This window comes from Brachycentrus maculatus, unplaced genomic scaffold (genome assembly GCF_059751285.1).
Source record: "Brachycentrus maculatus isolate JH-2025_06_01 unplaced genomic scaffold, ASM5975128v1 h1tg000440l, whole genome shotgun sequence".
In the NCBI taxonomy this organism is placed as follows: domain Eukaryota; kingdom Metazoa; phylum Arthropoda; class Insecta; order Trichoptera; family Brachycentridae; genus Brachycentrus; species Brachycentrus maculatus.
The window spans coordinates 36,840-54,779 of record NW_028281188.1 but is presented as its reverse complement, the minus strand read 5'-3'; the positions used below and the strand labels follow the sequence as shown (position 1 = coordinate 54,779).

The following is a 17,940-nucleotide window of genomic DNA, read 5'->3' as shown; positions in this document are numbered from 1 at the left end:
TTCTGCTTAGTAAAAAGCTTCTTTATATCTCACCAATAGATGTCTCTAGTGAAGTTCTAGTGATTCAAGAACAAGGTTTCTAAATTGGTTCATATATAAAGAACTTCCAAGAATTTGAGTAGTGTGGTTGTCAATAATGGGTAGAATTGGTGAATGTTACACGTGTGTAAAGTGATCACTTAAACCAGCCGATGACGGTCGTCAGCCCTGTAAATGCCCAGACTTCTATATTCTTCTTCATCTTTGATGAGATGTCAAAAAATAATTAGGAAATTTGGGTATGAGGGCTAACGACCCACCATTGGCTTGGCTAGGTGTTATGTATTTTTCACAGCTACCTCTCCTTACTATCCTGTCCGCAGACAAGCCTCTAAAACTGTTTGTTCCTATTTCCGAAGTCGTGGCAGAGAGGGCGTGAGCCTAGTAGCTTGCTGGGTTAGATTGATAGTCTGAAAGTTGGTCTGCAGTTACCAGTAGGTGACCCAGTAGTCGGAGAGGCTGGCGGTGAGCTGGCTGAGCACGAGCGCCAGCACCATGGCCAGCAGCAGGCCGGGCCGCCCGCCCGCGGCCCAGTACTGCCGGAAGACGCCCGCGCGCATGCGCCCCGACACTGAGAGCTCCGGCTCCTCCTCCTGCGCGGCGGGCTCCTTCTCTTCACACTCCATCTTGCCAGTGGACTGTCAAATGAAAACACACATTTTAGACATCTTTTATACTAACTACTTACTTCAGCCTTCTTCTTGTATCCAGTATTGAACAAAGGCCTCCCTCTTGCACTTGCACAGTTCGCTCACTCCTTTCAAGAACGTCATAAATCAAAAATCGTCAGTTTTCGGTTGTGCATGTTTTCGGAATGCCAAGAAAATGTACTATTTACCAGCAAAAGGAGCAAATTTTTTACTTAATATTTACCCGCTACAGGGCAGAAAGTGTTGTTTTTGCATTTTGAAGAAAAGGTATTGTTTAATTATTTTTTTAAATATACTTAATATTTTTCAAATGGAGAAAAAACCTTCAGGTTTTACCTAAAAAGATCTGTTGCACAGTAAAAAGTTCATTAAAAAAAAATAAAAAAAACCCTCCTCCGCACCCAATGGTGCATAGGGCACTGCGTCATATAAACGCAGTGTTATCTTGATCGTTTACATATGAAGGAAAGGTGATCAGCCTTCCGCTTCAGGTACCAGTCCAGGGTAATATTGAATAAATATTACAGTGAAAAAAGTCCGCCTCCGTAGTGTAATGGTCAGCACGCTCGGCTACCGTTCTGGAGGTCCCGGGTTCGATTCCCAAGGGGGGTAAAATAAATATAAGTGATTTTTTCACTGTAATATAAAAAGTTCAATAAGTGGCTTGATATTTATTTTTAATAAATTGTGTTATATTATAAAACTTTAAATATGACGTTCTTGAAAGGAGTGAGCGAGTTGTCTGTTGGACGCGACTCTCTACCAGTGGCGGGCCATGTTTTGTATATTAAAATCAAACTTTGTGGTAAAGTAATAAAACACTCTTCTTATCGTTCATCCTTTTCGTGTAAACACCACTTAAAACTTTTAAGTAGTATTACACAAAGTGAACGATGAATGATAAGGATAGTGTTACACACTTTAGATGATACAGATTTTAAAAGATTTTTTTAAGTTTATTTTAAATTCTTTTGCATTATACAAACATGACATAATTCAAATACAAATAAATATGAATAAAATATAAATACAAAAAAAGATCCCACAAAGGCATGGCCTGTGTGTGGGTAAACAATATAATTTAGGTCATAGTAAAGGGCACTGGCAGTTTGTCCGCCTCCGTAGTGTGATGGTCAGCACGCTCGGCTACCGTTCTGGAGGTCCCGGGTTCGATTCCCAAGGGGGTCAAATAAATATTTGTGATTTTTTCACTGTAATATTTATTCAATATTACCCTGGACTGGTACCTGAAGCGGAGGGCTGATCACCTTTCCTTCATGTGTAAACGATCAAGATAACACTGCGTTTATATGACGCAGTGCCCTATGCACCATTGGGGTGCGGATAAGGGTTTTATTATTATTATTTTTTTATTTTAATAGGTATTATAAGTAAAAATAATTGTTACTATTTAAAAAATTTATCAATTTAAAATCATAGCAAATTTGATCAAATTTATGTATATGGTAAATTTTGTAAACTTTTTCCAACCTTTTATCTAATAGTGAATTTGACTGTTTTTATAAATTTCAGTAAATTTAAAAAATTTTTTGAAAGAAATCAACATTTTAAAATTTACAACATTTTGAGTGTGTCCAAATACTTGTTCACAAAATCTGGATTATCTCCAATTACAGGAGTTATTTTCATATTATTTTTTAACATCTCATCAAAGATGTAGAAGAATATGGAAGTCTGGGCATTTACGGGGCTTACGACCGTCATAGGCTGGTTTAAGTGATCACTTTACACACGTGTAACATTCACCAATTCTACCCATTATTATTAATATAAGAGTTTCTGCTTAATAAAAAGCTTCTTTACATCTCACCAATAGATGTCTCTAGTGAAGTTCTAGTGATTCATGAACAAGGTTTCTAAATTGGTTCATATATATAGAACTTCCAAGAATTTGAGTAGTGTGGTTGTCAATAATGGGTAGAATTGGTGAATGTTACACGTGTGTAAAGTGATCACTTAAACCAGCCTATGACGGTCGTAAGCCCCGTAAATGCCCAGACTTCCATATTCTTCTTCATCTTTGATGAGATGTCAAAAAATAATTTTAAAATTTGATCAATATCAACGTCTTAGTGAATTTGAACATTTTGCTCACATTAATAATTTGACCAATTTAATAAACTTGGTATCTTATGCAAATTAAGACAATTTAATCAATTTTATCATCTCGGTGAAATTGACAAATTTGGTCACATTGATAAATTTAACCAATTTAATTTCAAATCAGTGAATCGTGTGAATTTGATCAATTTAAGCATCTCCATGAATTTGATAAATTTCACCAATGTACTTAATTTAAGCATCGCAATAAATTTGAAAATTAACCAATTTAAACTTCTCAAAATTAGATTAATTTGACCAAGTTGGTGAATTTCCGTATTGGCTACTCACGGCCACTGATATCCTTCTAGAAATCTCTCTGATGCTCTTGGTGGGGGAGAGGATCTTGTCCGCATCCTCGCGACCTTCTGCATCGTCAGGCACCTCCAGGAACCCGGTGAAGTCCTGCCCGGCACGTTCCAACTCCTCATAGCTCCCCGTGTTCTCTATCCTGCCCTGAGAACAAACAGATTACATCACGCAAGGGCATAGGTCACATCACTCCACTACTCCACCAACTGCACTGGTTATGCTTAAAGTAAACATATATAGAACCACAACACTAAAAATACAGAAACACGCCAAAAAAGCCTGTATAAAATTAATATTGAAAATAATGCTGAAAGTTCTTGTGGTTTCTAGTTGAATACCACTTTAATTTATCAGAAGGGAAGCAAGATGAAAGCGGATTACTTTTAACACAAATTTATTCAGTTCTATAAAATTACAATCAAGAAATACTTAAGAATAATCGCGTGATTCTAATATGAGAACAGTTGAAATACGTGTCGATCGGAGGACGGGCGGCGACGAAGTGTGACGGGCTCGTTTCCGTTCGTTGCGGGCTTCGGTGTAGGGTGTTCGTTATTTCACTCGATTTGAGTTGCCATGGTAGATGTGTGGGTTGCCCACATTCTGAAAGACTCCCACAGAGGAAATATGTATATCCTAACAACTATGTATATGCTAAATGCTTCCTTTCCGGTGATGTGTAGACATTGTGCACATGCTTGTAATATCTCGACTTCGAACCTCCGAGATGAAGACTCTCCGATCCATAACCGGAAACACATTGCGAGACCGAGTAAGAAATACCGACATCCGGAGAATGTGTAAGACGGAGGATATCATGAGGTGGGGACGACAACGAAGGCGATACTGGAATGATCATGTAAACAGAATGTCAGAAGACAGACTTCCATGTATCGCCCTTCAAGGAATCCCTGAAGGACGCAGACCCCCAGGCAGACCTCCATAAAGGTGGAAAGACAGCTGGGAGTCAACATCCCGTAGTAAAAAGTATTGTAAAATGTGCCCTTGGCACGGGAAAACCGAAACTGAGGTAAAATTTAACATATACGTGTGATGAAAAATAAATTTATATTGTAAACATTTAAAAATATTTCACACAAGTATAAGTAGGTACTCTAAATCAAAACAGTATTAAAAGATGACTTAATTCAAAAAATGAAATATTCAAAAATATTGGAACAAATACTTGGTATTCATTTTGACAATTACAAAGAATTGTCACAAAATTTTCAGTGTTATTTTAAGATATATTTTTTAATAATTAATGGTGTGGTGAAATCCAAAAAAATGGAAGCTGGCGATGAGGTTCAGCAACATTTAAGAGACAATCAATTATTGATTGGATTTTTCAACCCGGAGAGACAAAAAAAGATTTCTGTCAGGGACTGCATAGCCGGATTCTGCATTGTCGTCTCGTTTGCTTTGCTGTTCTTAGCCATCACGGGAGCGTTGTTTTTCTTTTACGAGTTTCCAATTCGAAACAAGGCGTACCACACAACTTGTGAGATACCCTATGCAATTGAGGGTGACACAAGAGCTGTCGGCCTATCTGACCAGATCTTGGTTGAATCTGTCGAATTGAGTCCTTTTGGGAATGTATACGAAAAAATAACCGTAGAGGAGTCTGAAATCGGACGAAGAAGCACATTCATACATGACTTCAACACCAATCTAACTGCCGTTGTTCTGCCAGATGAAAATGCCTGCTTTCTGATGCCGCTGGACAGAAAAAACGCCCTAACTCCGCTGATCTTCATAGAATATCTAGGATATATCGTGGAGTCCGAAAAAATACCCAAATTGACAAGTGCTAGAGATCGATTTGCGGTGTTGCCTGATACGGGATATATGGACGAAGATCTCGGGAAAAACATACTCAAAGATTGTAAGACTCTTTCTATATACAAGCTGACAAAACTAGAAGGCTGTCAGGGAGACGTCGGGGCGTTTATTTGGAATTTTGGATATTACGCCGGGAGGCAAGTTGTGTCGTTTCAAGTTTCTTTGGAAAATGTCCCGGAGATGATCCAACCGAAGCACATTTTGAGAAACTTTCTTCGTGCCTGCTGTAGCAGTCGCACCAGACTGTCAACGATTCCAAACAAAACTTTAAATCGCAAAGCAAGAGGGGTGACTTGTAGCAAGCCATAAACAATTATTTTTGAGTTTTTGACACAAATAAAGGATTTTTCCTCACTTAGGAGTTATTTATATAAAGATTTTTTTAATAATGTCAACATATATGAAGAAGAATGTGAATGTCTGGACATTTACAGGGCTGACATTGGCTAGTTTAGGCAATCACTTCATATACATGTAACATTCACCATTCTACCCATGATTGACAATCGCACTACTGAAATTTTTAAAGTTATATATTTATAATTTAAAAAGCTTTTATACAATAAAATATTAAGGTAATATAAAATATGATAATTATATGTTTTGTATTTAATTATTGATAACTCAACATAGATAAAGAAGAATATGGAAGCCTGGGCATTGATATGGTTACTTTGTATATGGTTCTTTGAACGGTGGTATGGATATGTGGAGAAAATGGATGACGAGAAAATGACTAAAAGAGTTTATTTGGCAAATTTGGATAGAAGAACAGAACAAGGATGACCAAGAAAGACTTGTCACAAACAAATAAATCACAAACTAAAAAGTGGTTGTGCCAAAAGTCTACATTCAATTAAATTCAATTGAATTCAATTTATTTATTTCAATTAATATATGCATTACAAACTATACAAAATTTGAATCGTATACATTAAAATAAAATATATGCAAGAACTATTGCTAAAGGCGTAGAAGAATCCCGCTTCGGAAAACTCCTTCAGACACATGGAACAGATCAATATCCAATGAGATATTGTTCAACATAGCGGTAGTTCTTCCTACAGGCATAACCATTGACAGGTTGGTCCTGTGTATAGGAATGTGAAACAATCTATGTCGACGCTGTCTTAGGTAACTATCGGGAACATACAGACCAATGCTCGGGATAATTTCAGGATTATCGATCATACCGCGCAACAATGGATAAAAATGCGTAATCAAATACACATTCCTTCTAGTCTCCAAACTATTGTAGCCAAGCATACCCTGGAGGAACTGGGTCGGGTAGATCCAAGGATAATAGCCGTACTCTCTCATGTAGAAATACCTCAGAAACTTCTTTTGAACTTTCTCTACCATAAGAGAGAATACATGTATGCGTGATTAGATGTATGGGTGTAGAGGAAGAAGGACAGACAAGCCCAACCTTCCGTGCACTTACATTGTTCATGATGATGATCACGTCGGCCGACTTGAGGTAGTGCAGCTGGTGCGTGACGAGGACTCTGGTCTTGCCGCGCAGGTACTCCCTGACGCAGGCGTGGAACAGGTGACTGCCCACGGGAGCATCCACTCCGGATAGAGGGTCATCCAGCAGGTAAATGTCTGCCTAGAAGAATAATCTCCGTGAATGACTATTGACAAGGAATACAGTCTAAAAAATATTATATTATTTTTTGACATTTCATCAAAGATGAAGAGAAGAATATGGAAGTCTGGGCATTTACGGGGCTGACGACCGTCATAGGCTGGTTTAAATGATCACTTTACACACGTGTAATATTCACCAATTCTTCCCATTATTGACAACCACACTACTCAAATTCTTGGAAGTTCTAAATATGAACCGTTTTAGAAACCTTCATCTTTGATTAGATGCCAAAAAATAAAATGAAAATAACTCCTGTAATTGGAGATAATCCAGATTTTGTGAACAAGTATTTGGACACAATCAAAATGTTGTAAAAAATATTAAATTGGATCTGAAAAAAATCTGCTTGATGTAGGCCTTGTGGCCTGTTTTTAAGAGGGATAAGCCTGCTGCAATGTCGATTCCCAGCTGGCAATCCATCTCTTTGGTGGTCTGTCCGAGAGTCATCTACCGTGCAGTGCAATGTGGGGGAGTCTATATGGTTACATACATGTGCATCTCCTCACATGCGCATACCATTGTCTCCTTCATTGCCTTCCCCACCTAACCACATCTTCCATCTCCCATATTTCCCTTATCCTGGCGTTTCTTATTCTATCTCGTAGACTCTTGCCAGATATGCTTTTTAAAGTCTTCTTAATATTATAATACTCTTCTAAAATTCACAAAATTATAATTTTTTTTTGACATGTCATCAAAGGTGAAGCGAATATGGAAGTCTGGGCATCTACGAGTCTGACGACCATCATAGGCTGGTTTAAGTGATCACTTTACACACGTGTAACATTCACCAATTCTACCCATTATTGAAAACCACACTACTCAAATTCTTGGAAGTTCTATGTATATGAACCAATTTTGAAACATTGTTCTTGAATCACTAGAACTTCACTAGAGACATCTATTGGTAAGAAAATAACTCCTGTAATTGGAGATAATCCAGATTTTGCAAACAAGGATTTGGACACACTCAAAATGTTGTAAAGAAAAATTATATTAAATCATGGTTTTTCACCCCTGCCTTGTTCTGTATATAACATACAAATTTGTGTAACCTAACACCAGTCTAATGGTGTCGGTAATGACAAAACTCAGTGACTCGTCAACTATATAGTTGTCTTTTTATACAAATTATCTTCTTCTTCTTCTTTTTCTAAGACTAAGTCCTGTCATTCTACGGTCCGCTCCTGGGAGGTGGAAGACCAGCTATCCCTCCATCGTTTAGGTGGTCTTCCTGGGGCTCTGATCCCGCTTATGCTGCTGTTCGCTGCTATCCTCACCACTCGATCCCAACTTGCTTTTCCCACATGATTTTTTCAGAAACGTCTTCTTTCTCTTCTCCATCGCACAACATCTTCAACATCGCAGATTTTTCTTATTTCTGAGTTTTTAACTCTGTCGCGAAGTGTTAGGCCTGCAATGGGTTGTAGAGTCTTCATTTCAGATGCCCTAAAAAGGCTTTTTGTTCTCGTGGTGTGTTTTTTGTCTTTTTGTCTTGTTATATATTATATTATATTATATGTCCGCCTCCATAGTGTCATGGTCAGCACGCTCGGCTACCATTCTGGAGGTCCCGGGTTCGATTCCTTGGGGGGGTCAAATAAATATAAGTGATTTTTTTCACTCTAGTATTTATTTAAAATCGCCCTGGACTGGTACCTGAAACGGAGGGCTGATCACCTTTCCTTCATGTGTTTAATGATCAAGATAACACTGCGTTTACATGCAGTGCCCTATGCACCACTGGGGTGCGGATAAGGGTTTGAAGAAGATATATTATATACGTCCTAAAGATTGAAATACACGGAATTGGACTCACCTGCCTGTAGACAGCCCTGGCCAGGTTGATTCGGGCCTTCTGCCCCCCGGATAGGGACACACCCCTCTCCCCCACCAGCGTCTGGTCTCCACGCGGGAACTGCTGAAAGTCATGTTCCAAGGCACACACATGGACAACCTGTTAAAAATAAACAGAAAAATATCCATATTTAAAAATAAAGTATGAAAGTGGGTACTTAACTAGATACATTTTATTTTCCTTTTTATTATTTAAGCTAACAATTTGACCAGATAATTTATTTACAACATTTTGAGTGTGTCCAAATAAATACTTGTTCACAAAATCTGGATTATCTCAAATTACAGGAGTTATTTTCATATTATTTTTTAACATCTCATCAAAGATGAAGAAGAATATGGAAGTCTGGGCATTTACGAGGCTGACGACCGTCATCGCCTGGTTTAAGTGAGCACTTTACACACGTGCAACATTCGCCAATTCTACCCATTATTGACAACCACAATACTCAAATTTTTGGAAGTTCTATATATATGAACCAATTTTGAAACATTATTCTTGAATCACTAGAACTTCACTAGAGACATCTATTGGTGATGATTTTTTTGTTTAAAAAAAAAAATATTATGACTTTTTGATGCTGAACTGAACATATGGCTCAGAATGGTAGGAGCAAATAAAATGTGCAATGTCTGGGACTCACTGCCATACTCAACAAAAACAAAGTGTCTCCTCTTTAACGCCTGCATCCTAACACTGTTGCTGTACGGATGTGAGTCGTGGCACCTCACCAAAGCTCAAAGCAAGAAAATAGCAAGTTTTAAAAATAGGTGCCTGAGGCGAATACTGGGTATAAGTGGTATTCGTCAGGAGTGACGATGTGAGGAGAAGAACTCAACAGTCCCTCATACTGGAAGTCCTGAAGAGGAGAAGGTGGACATGGTTGGGACATGTCCTTAGAATGCCACCTGAGACCATTAACTCCTCATGTCTTTTCTTCCAACCCCGAGGATTCCGGCGCCCCGGAAGGCCGCTGACGACCATTCACCGACTACACTCAGTGGAACTTCGAGATGCTAGACTGACCTGGGAGTAAGTCAAGGAGATGGCGCGGGACAGAGTGACTTGGAGTCATGTTGGCCATATGCACTTAATAAGGAGTGAACATGAAAAAACAGGTTGATACGTACATTTCTGTATTTCTTTGGGTCATAGGGCTGCCCAAACAGGATGTTATTCCTGATGGTGGACACAAAGAGCCACGGCTCCTGGCTGGCGTAGGAGACGCTTCCCTTCACGTTGACAGCACCACAGCTGTGCGGCAGCTCCTTGAGAAGCAACTGCAGCAAGGATGTCTGTGGACAAGCATGGAGATCATAAATATATCGCCCACTGCTTTCAAGAACGTCATAAATCAAAAAACTTGATTTTTCAGTTGAAGTTTTTCAACATTAAAAACATTTTTAATGTTGAAAAATATAATACAATGTATTAAAAATAAATATCAAGACACTTATTGAACTTTTTAATTTGCAACAGATCTTTTTAGGTAAAACCTGAAGGTTTATTCTTCATTCGAAAAATATTTAGTATATTAAAAAAAATATTAAACAACTTCTTTTCTTCAAAATACAAAAACAACACTTTCTGCCCTGTATCGGGTAAATATTAAGTTTTAAATATGACTCTTTTGCTGGGATATAGTATATTTTCTGGGCATTCCGAAAACATGCACAACTGAAAATTGACAATTTTTGATTTATGACGTTCTTGAAAGGAGTGAGAGCTAAACTGGCAATACCAAACCCTGATGTATGGAAGTCAAGGAAAGAAGGATGAAAGTAGACTAAATGTAGTCCAAATACGATCTCTTAGACAAACGTGGGGCAGAGTAGGCTGATAGAATAAATATTTATATTGTTTTTTTCTGATGCTTTATGGCACATTTTATAAACTTTGTTTCTAACCACTTTTATTTTTTGCACTACTATTCTTACGCGTTTTGACAATAAAAGTGGTTTAAAATAAAGTTTTAATTTTATTTATTTAAAAAAATATATATTTAATTATGTATGATAGGTGTTCAAATGGTGATACATAGAAGGAAAAAATGCAAGGCTGAGATGCTTCATCAATTGAATTAGGAAAAGTGTGTTGAGATGGTTTGGGTATTTCAAATACTTAGGCATGGTCAGGTCAGGAGTCGTAATAATTATAATAATAAGTGAGATGTACAAATGTGAAAGAGGCGATGATTACGTGCAAAGACAGGAAGGGAAGAGAGGGAGAAGAAGATCCCCACACGATGGATCGATCAAGTTAAAGTAGTTGGAGCGCTACGTGCAGCGCAGTCAAGGGATAACTGGACAAGAGTCATTGCTTCCACAAGGGTCACAACCCTCAGTAATGGGGAATAAGAGGGAGAAGGATACTTGTGATTAGTATACAAGTCGGAATTTATGAAAAACCGCCAGACAATTAGATATATGCATTGAAATAAGAATAAAATTGCACCTTCCCCGCTCCAATCTGGCCGATGACGACGCACAGCTTGCCCGGGCGGATCTGGACGGAGAGGTTGCAGAGGGTGGGCTGGTCGGAGAAGGTCCAGCTGGCTCCCACGCCCAACAGCTCTATGGAGTAGTCTGCGTCGGGGCTCGCCTTGCCCTTCAACACGGGCTCGATGATGGCAGTTATCCGGGAGTCCCGCAGCGGAGAATATTTCGACAGGTTGGGCTCGAATGCTGAAATAATTTATTTTGGTAATTTGATATCATCTATGCCACGGGTGGCCAACCTTTTCAGCAGCCGGGCCAGATTTTAGAAATGACATTTTACACCGGGCCGTAAACATGTATATATTGTAAAGTATTTATAATTATCTGATTCCCGTGTTATCGCATTTATTTAAACAAAAGGACTAACTGTAAGTGCAGCATTCTTTCATTTTTACTCTGGTCACCAAATCCACATCACAACGGCAACAGGCCACCAAAAATTGCCAGAATTAAAACTATCTATAAATGCACGCCCCTGGTTATATGTGGGTACTCACACACATTGTCGATGCCCAGTTCCTTGCCCGCCTTGCCGTTGGTGAGCGAGGACACGTTGTGATGGAGCAGCGAGGGCGTGCACTTCTCGTCCAGCAGCAGGAACTCCTGGATGCGCTTGACGCTGACCAGACACTCCACGGCCGTGGAGACGGCGTTGGGGTACACGTACGCCAGCATGCTCTGCAGCATGTGGTAGAACTGGTCCAGCGAGTAAATCTATGCATTGAAACACTTGCATGATGTTTTGAGACGCATTGGAAAAGAGAGAGATGTTATAGACACTACAAAGAAAACAAAGCTAGAGTACTTTGGCCATTTGAGATGAGGGAAATATGAAGTAATATGTATTATATTACTAGGCACAGTGGATGGTAAATGCAGCATAGGAAGAAGGGGTATATCCTGGCTTGACTATTTGAGAGAGTGGTTCCATCGCGATGAGCACTGGGGCGCTGCTCAGAGCGACTGCAGACTGGCATAGAATCAGAAATGCCAGGACCAGGGAAATATGCGAGATCGAAGATGTCGTTAGAAGAGGAGAATTGAACCATCCAGACTCCCCCACATCGCACTGTACGGTCAACTCTATGGTAGACGACTCCTGAGCAGAACATCAAAGAGATGGGTCGATAGCTGGGAATCGACGTCGCAGGAGGCTAATCCCTCTTAAAAACATGGCACAAGGCCTATAATAATAATAAGAAGAAGAAGATAATAATATAAATAATATCTTACTACTCGAGCGTTTAAGTGAAACTGACCATTGGCGCGTCCATTTCGTATCCAAGGAGAACGTTCCCCAAGATGGACACGTAGAGGGAAGTCCTCTCTGTGAACACGCAGAAGCTGGAGGTGATGGCTTGCAGACACGCCACCTTGCTCACGTAGGATAGTTCCTTTTTGCGAACGGCCGATACTTCGTTCTCAAAAGGCACCTCCCAGGCGTACATCTTGATTACCTGTAACAAATCACAACACCGTGTCAGACTTGTATTTAAAACGTCTTTTTTATTATTAGCCAATTTATATAGCATACTTTTCATGCAGGCCTAACACTTCGCGACAGAGTAAGAAACTCAGATATAAGAAAAATCTGCGATGTTGAAGATGTTATGCTATGGGGAAGAGAAAGAAGACGTTTCTGGAGAGATCATGTGAGAAGAGCGAGTTCGGATCGAGTGGTGAGGGTGGCAGCGGACAGCAGCATAGGCGGGATCAGACCCCCAGGAAGACCACCTAAACGATGGAAGGATAGCTGGTCTTCCACCTCCCAGGACCGACCCGAGAATGACAGGACCTAGTCCTAAAAGAAGAAGAAGAAGAAGACTTTTCATGAGAAATTATCTGAAGAGCGCTTAACTTCTATCTTCGGGTCGATCAAAAATCGCATGTGTTAAACATTTTATGATGGTGAAGGGTGATATTGTTTGCATGCTGTGGTAGTGATTGTCCTGACGAAGAGACGGGTACGTCTCCAAACCGGTAGACATAAAAAATCTCGGTGAGTGGTTATATACAAATATTATTAACATTTTTGTAAAAAAATTAATAAGTAAAAATGACAAACCACACAGTAAATCCTTTAAATATTAAAAATATTGAGAATATGGAAGAAAATCAATTTATGAAATACATATCGCTCACTCCTTTCAAGAACGTCATAAATCAAAAAACTTGATTGTTCAGGAGAACGTTTTTAGAGTTTAATAATATAATACAATGTATTAAAAATAAATATCAAGCCACTTATTGAACTTTCTACTGTGCTATAGATCTTTTTCAGTAAAACCTGAAGGTTTTTTCTCCATTTGAAAAATATTTTGTATATTTAAAAAAATAATTGAACAATACCTTTTTTCAAAATGCAGAAACAACACTTTCTGCCCTGTAGCGGGTAAATTTTAAGTTAAAAATATGCTGCTTTTGCTGGGATATAGTACATTTTCTGGGCATTCCGAAATCACGCACAACTGAAAATTGACGATTTTTTATTTATGACGTTCTTGAAAGGAGTGAGCGATATATTACCTGAATGCCACAGACAATCTCATCCATGAGTCGAACCCTCTCATCTGTCCTCTCAGCAATTTTTCGACGAAGTTTGGCTGTTATTTTGCTCACATACGCTGAAAACATAAAAATAATGTACATAATATTATGAGATTGAGATGAGATTTTTCTAACCCTTTATTTCAATTTAATTTATTTACTTTTATTTAATTTAATTGAACTTTTATCTCATTCTCTCTTTTATTTTAATAATATCCGCCTCCGTAGTGTATTGATCAGCACGCTTGGCTACCGTTCTGGAGGTCCCGGGTTCGATTCCCAGGGGGGGTCAAATAAATATAAGTGATTTTTTCGCTGTAATATTTATTACAGCGAAAAAATCACTTTTGGCAGTTAACCGGTTAAGTTTCTGGGGTATATCTACATGAGAGAGTACGGCTATTATCCTTGGCTCTACCCGACCCAGTTTCTCCAGGGTATGCTTGGCTACAATAGTTTAGAGATTAGAAGGAATGTGTATTTGATTACGCATTTTTATTCATTGTTGCACGGTTTGCTCGATAATCCTGAAATTATCCGGAGCATTGGTCTGTATGTTCCCGATAGTTACCTAAGACAGCGTCGGCATAGATTGTTTCACATTCCTATACACAGGACCAACCTGCCAATGGTTATGCCTGTAGGAAGAACTACCGCTATGTTAATATTACCCTGGACTGGTACCTGAAGCGGAGGGCTGATCACCTTTCCTTGGTATGTAAACGATCTAGATAACACTGCGTTTATATGAAGCAGTGCCCTATACACCATTGCGGTGCGGATAAGGGTTTTATTATTTTATTATTATTTTAATAATAAGAGAAATATTTATGTTTTTATTATTTACAAAAATACTTCAATTTCATACTATTTCTGTGAGCCTAAGCGGCTCTTCTTAGAAATAGGTATCAAATTGTGGTAGAGTGGGTTCGAACTAAGAAACTCTGACCCAAGAGTCCGCGACACTAACCACAGGACCACAACCCGACACGCTTTGAGAAACGGTTTATTTAAAATGTTTCCTTAATAATAGAACCTTCAACATTTGGCGCATGAGAATTGTAAGATGCTACATCTCTTCAGTAAAATTCATATAAATACATCAAATAATTCCTTGTTCTATAACTTTGAATTTAGGCCGGCGCAGGAGGTAAAAATATACTTCATGTTCTTAACCTTTTCCACTCTGACCATTTTGTCTGAAGTGATCAGCTACTCTGGTCAAAAAATGCGACGTTTTTCTACCATTAAAATAAATATTTTGGTTCCTTATTTTGGGACACTCTGTCTGGCAATTCGTATGACCATGTTAATTAAGATTAACTGTATTTATATGAAATATTTTTTGGTAGAATGTACTTGGGTGATAGAGAAATCAGCGATTAAAGTTATACCTGCGCCGGGCCAGACATTGTGGCCCACGGAGCTGCCTACTAGAATCATACGGGCCAGAATGTCTGGCCTACAGAGTGGTAAGAGTTAAGCATCAAATGACCGGACGGGTAGAAATACCTTTCCTGTCCTTGGCGTGTTAAGAAAAGTGTGTTGAGATGATTGAGGAAAGAACAGTAGAACAAATGAGTGAGGAAAGAACAGTAGAACAAATGAGTGAGGAAAAGACAGTAGAACAAATTTATGAGGCAAAGGAAGCTGGAATAGGAACAGGAAGACTGAGCAAACTGCAGACTAAGTCACTGTTCATAGTAAAATGCGATCTCTCAGTGCGGCAAAACCATGTATGATATCGCTCACTCCTTTCAAGAACGTCATAAATAAATAAAAAATATTTTTCACGTTTTTAAAGTTTAAAAATATAATAAAATGTATTAAAAATAAATATCAAGCCACTTATTGAACTTTTTACTGTGTAACAGATCTTTTTAGGTAAAACCTGAATTCCGAAAACACGCATAACTGAAAATTGTCAATTTTTGATTTATGACGTTCTTGAAAGGAGTGAGCGATATATATTGGAATAGTGAAATAAGGAAAGAACGCAAAGCTGGGATAAGCATTCTCCATCAAATTTAGAAAGGTGTGTGTGTTGAGATGGTTTGGGCGTGTGGAACAAATGAGTGAGGAAAGAACAGTTTAACAAAGTCATGAAACGAATGAAGCTGGAAATAGAATTATGGATGGAATAGGACAAGATGAGCTCTATAATAATTGAAGAAAGAATAAATAATTGAAGAAAGAATCGTAAAACAAATTTATGAGGCGAATATAGTTGGAAGTTGGAGTAAAGGAGGACTAACTGAAGACTAGAAGTCATAGAATTGCCATGATGATTGCCAACCTTCAGCATGGAGTAGCACACAGTATATTGAAAGCTGTCCCACCGCATGCCCAGATCTGATACAGAAGCATCTAGGCTTCCTGACAGATCTGCTCTGGCTAAGCAATTTTTTTTTTAACTAAGCAGCATACAACATTTTGAGTGTGTCCAAATACTTGTTCACAAAATCTGGATTATCTCCAATTACAGGAGTTATTTTCATATTATTTTTTGACATCTCATCAAAGATGAAGAAGAATATGGAAGTCTGGGCATTTACGGGGCTTACGACCGTCATAGGCTGGTTTAAGTGATCACTTTACACACGTGTAACATTCACCAATTCTACCCATTATTGACAACCACACTACTCAAATTCTTGGAAGTTCTATATACATGAACCAATTTAGAAACCTTGTTCATGAATCATAAATCTCACATCTCACCAATAGATGTCTCTAGTGAAGTTCTAGTGATTCATGAACAAGGTTTCTAAATTGGTTCATATATATAGAACTTCCAAGAATTTGAGTAGTGTGGTTGTCAATAATGGGTAGAATTGGTGAATGTTACACGTGTGTAAAGTGATGACTTAAACCAGCCTATGACGGTCGTAAGCCCCGTAAATGCCCAGACTTCCATATTCTTCTTCATCTTTGATGAGATGTCAAGAAATAAGCAGCATACAGTAATAAGAAGTGAATTTGTGAATGGAGGCAATGTTCATACCTTGCACGGGCACCGTTTGAAGCAGGATGCAGAAGACTCCGAGTAGCGCCACGGCGCTGATCTTGTGGTAGTAGAGATAGCAGCAGACGCAGATCTGTATGGGCGCCACCCATATGATGTGCAGGAACTTCAGGGCGGAGTCGAACCTGCTGACGTCGTTGGACATCAAGTTGATCACCTGCCCCGCCGTGGTCTGGCACATGGCCGTTGTGCTGAGACGCAGCAGCTGAAAACCAAATGTCATCATTGATATATTACCAAATTTTTATTTATGTGTGCAGACAGTTGGTAGGATTCCATATTGAATTGTTGGGTAATATATCCAAAATAAAACATGGTTTGTTGGATTGAATTCTACATTTATTTGTATATGTTAAGCCTTAATCAAGCTTGCCTCTTTTACAAGGCATCAGGTTCGCGCCGCCCAGGATGACCACTGCTGACAATTCGTCGGCAGTTCTCGTCAGAACTTCGGGACGCGGATCTGACTTGGGAGGATGCAAGGGAGCTGGCAGCCGACAGAAAAGCCTGGAGACAGTTTTTGGACTCCATATGCTCCACCTAAGGAGCGGATATGGTTTAATAATAATATGTTAATACGTGACGCGTTTCCTCTTCTTAGGACATTATCAAACACTGGTGTGTTGATAATGTCCTAAGACTTGATAATGTTTTTGAGTGTTTGATAATGTCCTAAGATGACAAAACGTGTCACGTATTAAGATATACATAAATAAATGTAGAATTCAATCCAACAAACCTTGTTTTATTTTGGATATATTACCCAACAATTCAATATCACCAAATTTTGCTGAATTCTCATGAATTTATCAAAATTTGGTAATAACCATGGTAAACTTGGCACGTTCAATTACTTCAGATATTTGGGCGTTGTCAGATCAGAGTCGGAATAATAAAAAGATGTATGAATGTGGTAAAGGCGAAGATTGTTTGCAAAAACAGAGCAGTGTGGTGTTCTATTCTCTCTGCCTACCTGTGCGTAAGCGGTGTGATGGTTAGTTAGTTTGTTAAAAACATCAGCAAAATATGTTATTTTTAGTCATCTGTAATGTCGGAAATCTGAGCCATACAAATCAATTAACCATGCTTTCTGGAGGCATTCAAATTCTTTTAAAGTATTTAAATATGTATTACAGATTAAAGAGGCAGGTCCCCAAATCCATTTAACAAATAATATTATCATGGATCGAAGACAAGTGCCATAAAAGAGCTGGGTTTTTTTTAAAAACGGATTTTCCATATGTTAAAAATAGCACCACTTTGCATAATCTTTTGATTATGCTAGGTATAAAACGTGCCAAAAATCCACCAAACCTTTAAATTTTCTTGTACTATAATAATAATAAATAATAATAAAACCCTTATCCGCACCCCAATGGTGCATAGGGCACTGT

The 17,940-nt window shown here is 38.6% G+C and overlaps 1 protein-coding gene across 3 annotated transcripts in view; it reads right to left on the bottom strand.

The window, feature by feature from the left end:
* LOC148302542 (putative multidrug resistance-associated protein lethal(2)03659) overlaps nt 1-17,940 on the bottom strand; it is a 64,470-nt gene that overhangs the window by 12,731 nt on the left and 33,799 nt on the right. For all 3 annotated transcript variants that reach the window (XM_088271433.1, XM_088271436.1, XM_088271435.1), the window contains 10 exons: nt 16,526-16,751; nt 13,501-13,598; nt 12,234-12,431; nt 11,472-11,688; nt 10,931-11,160; nt 9,607-9,771; nt 8,438-8,575; nt 6,409-6,576; nt 3,102-3,266; nt 472-677 (listed from right to left, as the gene is read on the bottom strand). In XM_088271433.1, the coding sequence (XP_088127559.1) occupies nt 472-677; nt 3,102-3,266; nt 6,409-6,576; nt 8,438-8,575; nt 9,607-9,771; nt 10,931-11,160; nt 11,472-11,688; nt 12,234-12,431; nt 13,501-13,598; nt 16,526-16,751 (1,811 nt within the window). The remainder of the gene's footprint in view (nt 1-471; nt 678-3,101; nt 3,267-6,408; nt 6,577-8,437; nt 8,576-9,606; nt 9,772-10,930; nt 11,161-11,471; nt 11,689-12,233; nt 12,432-13,500; nt 13,599-16,525; nt 16,752-17,940) is intronic.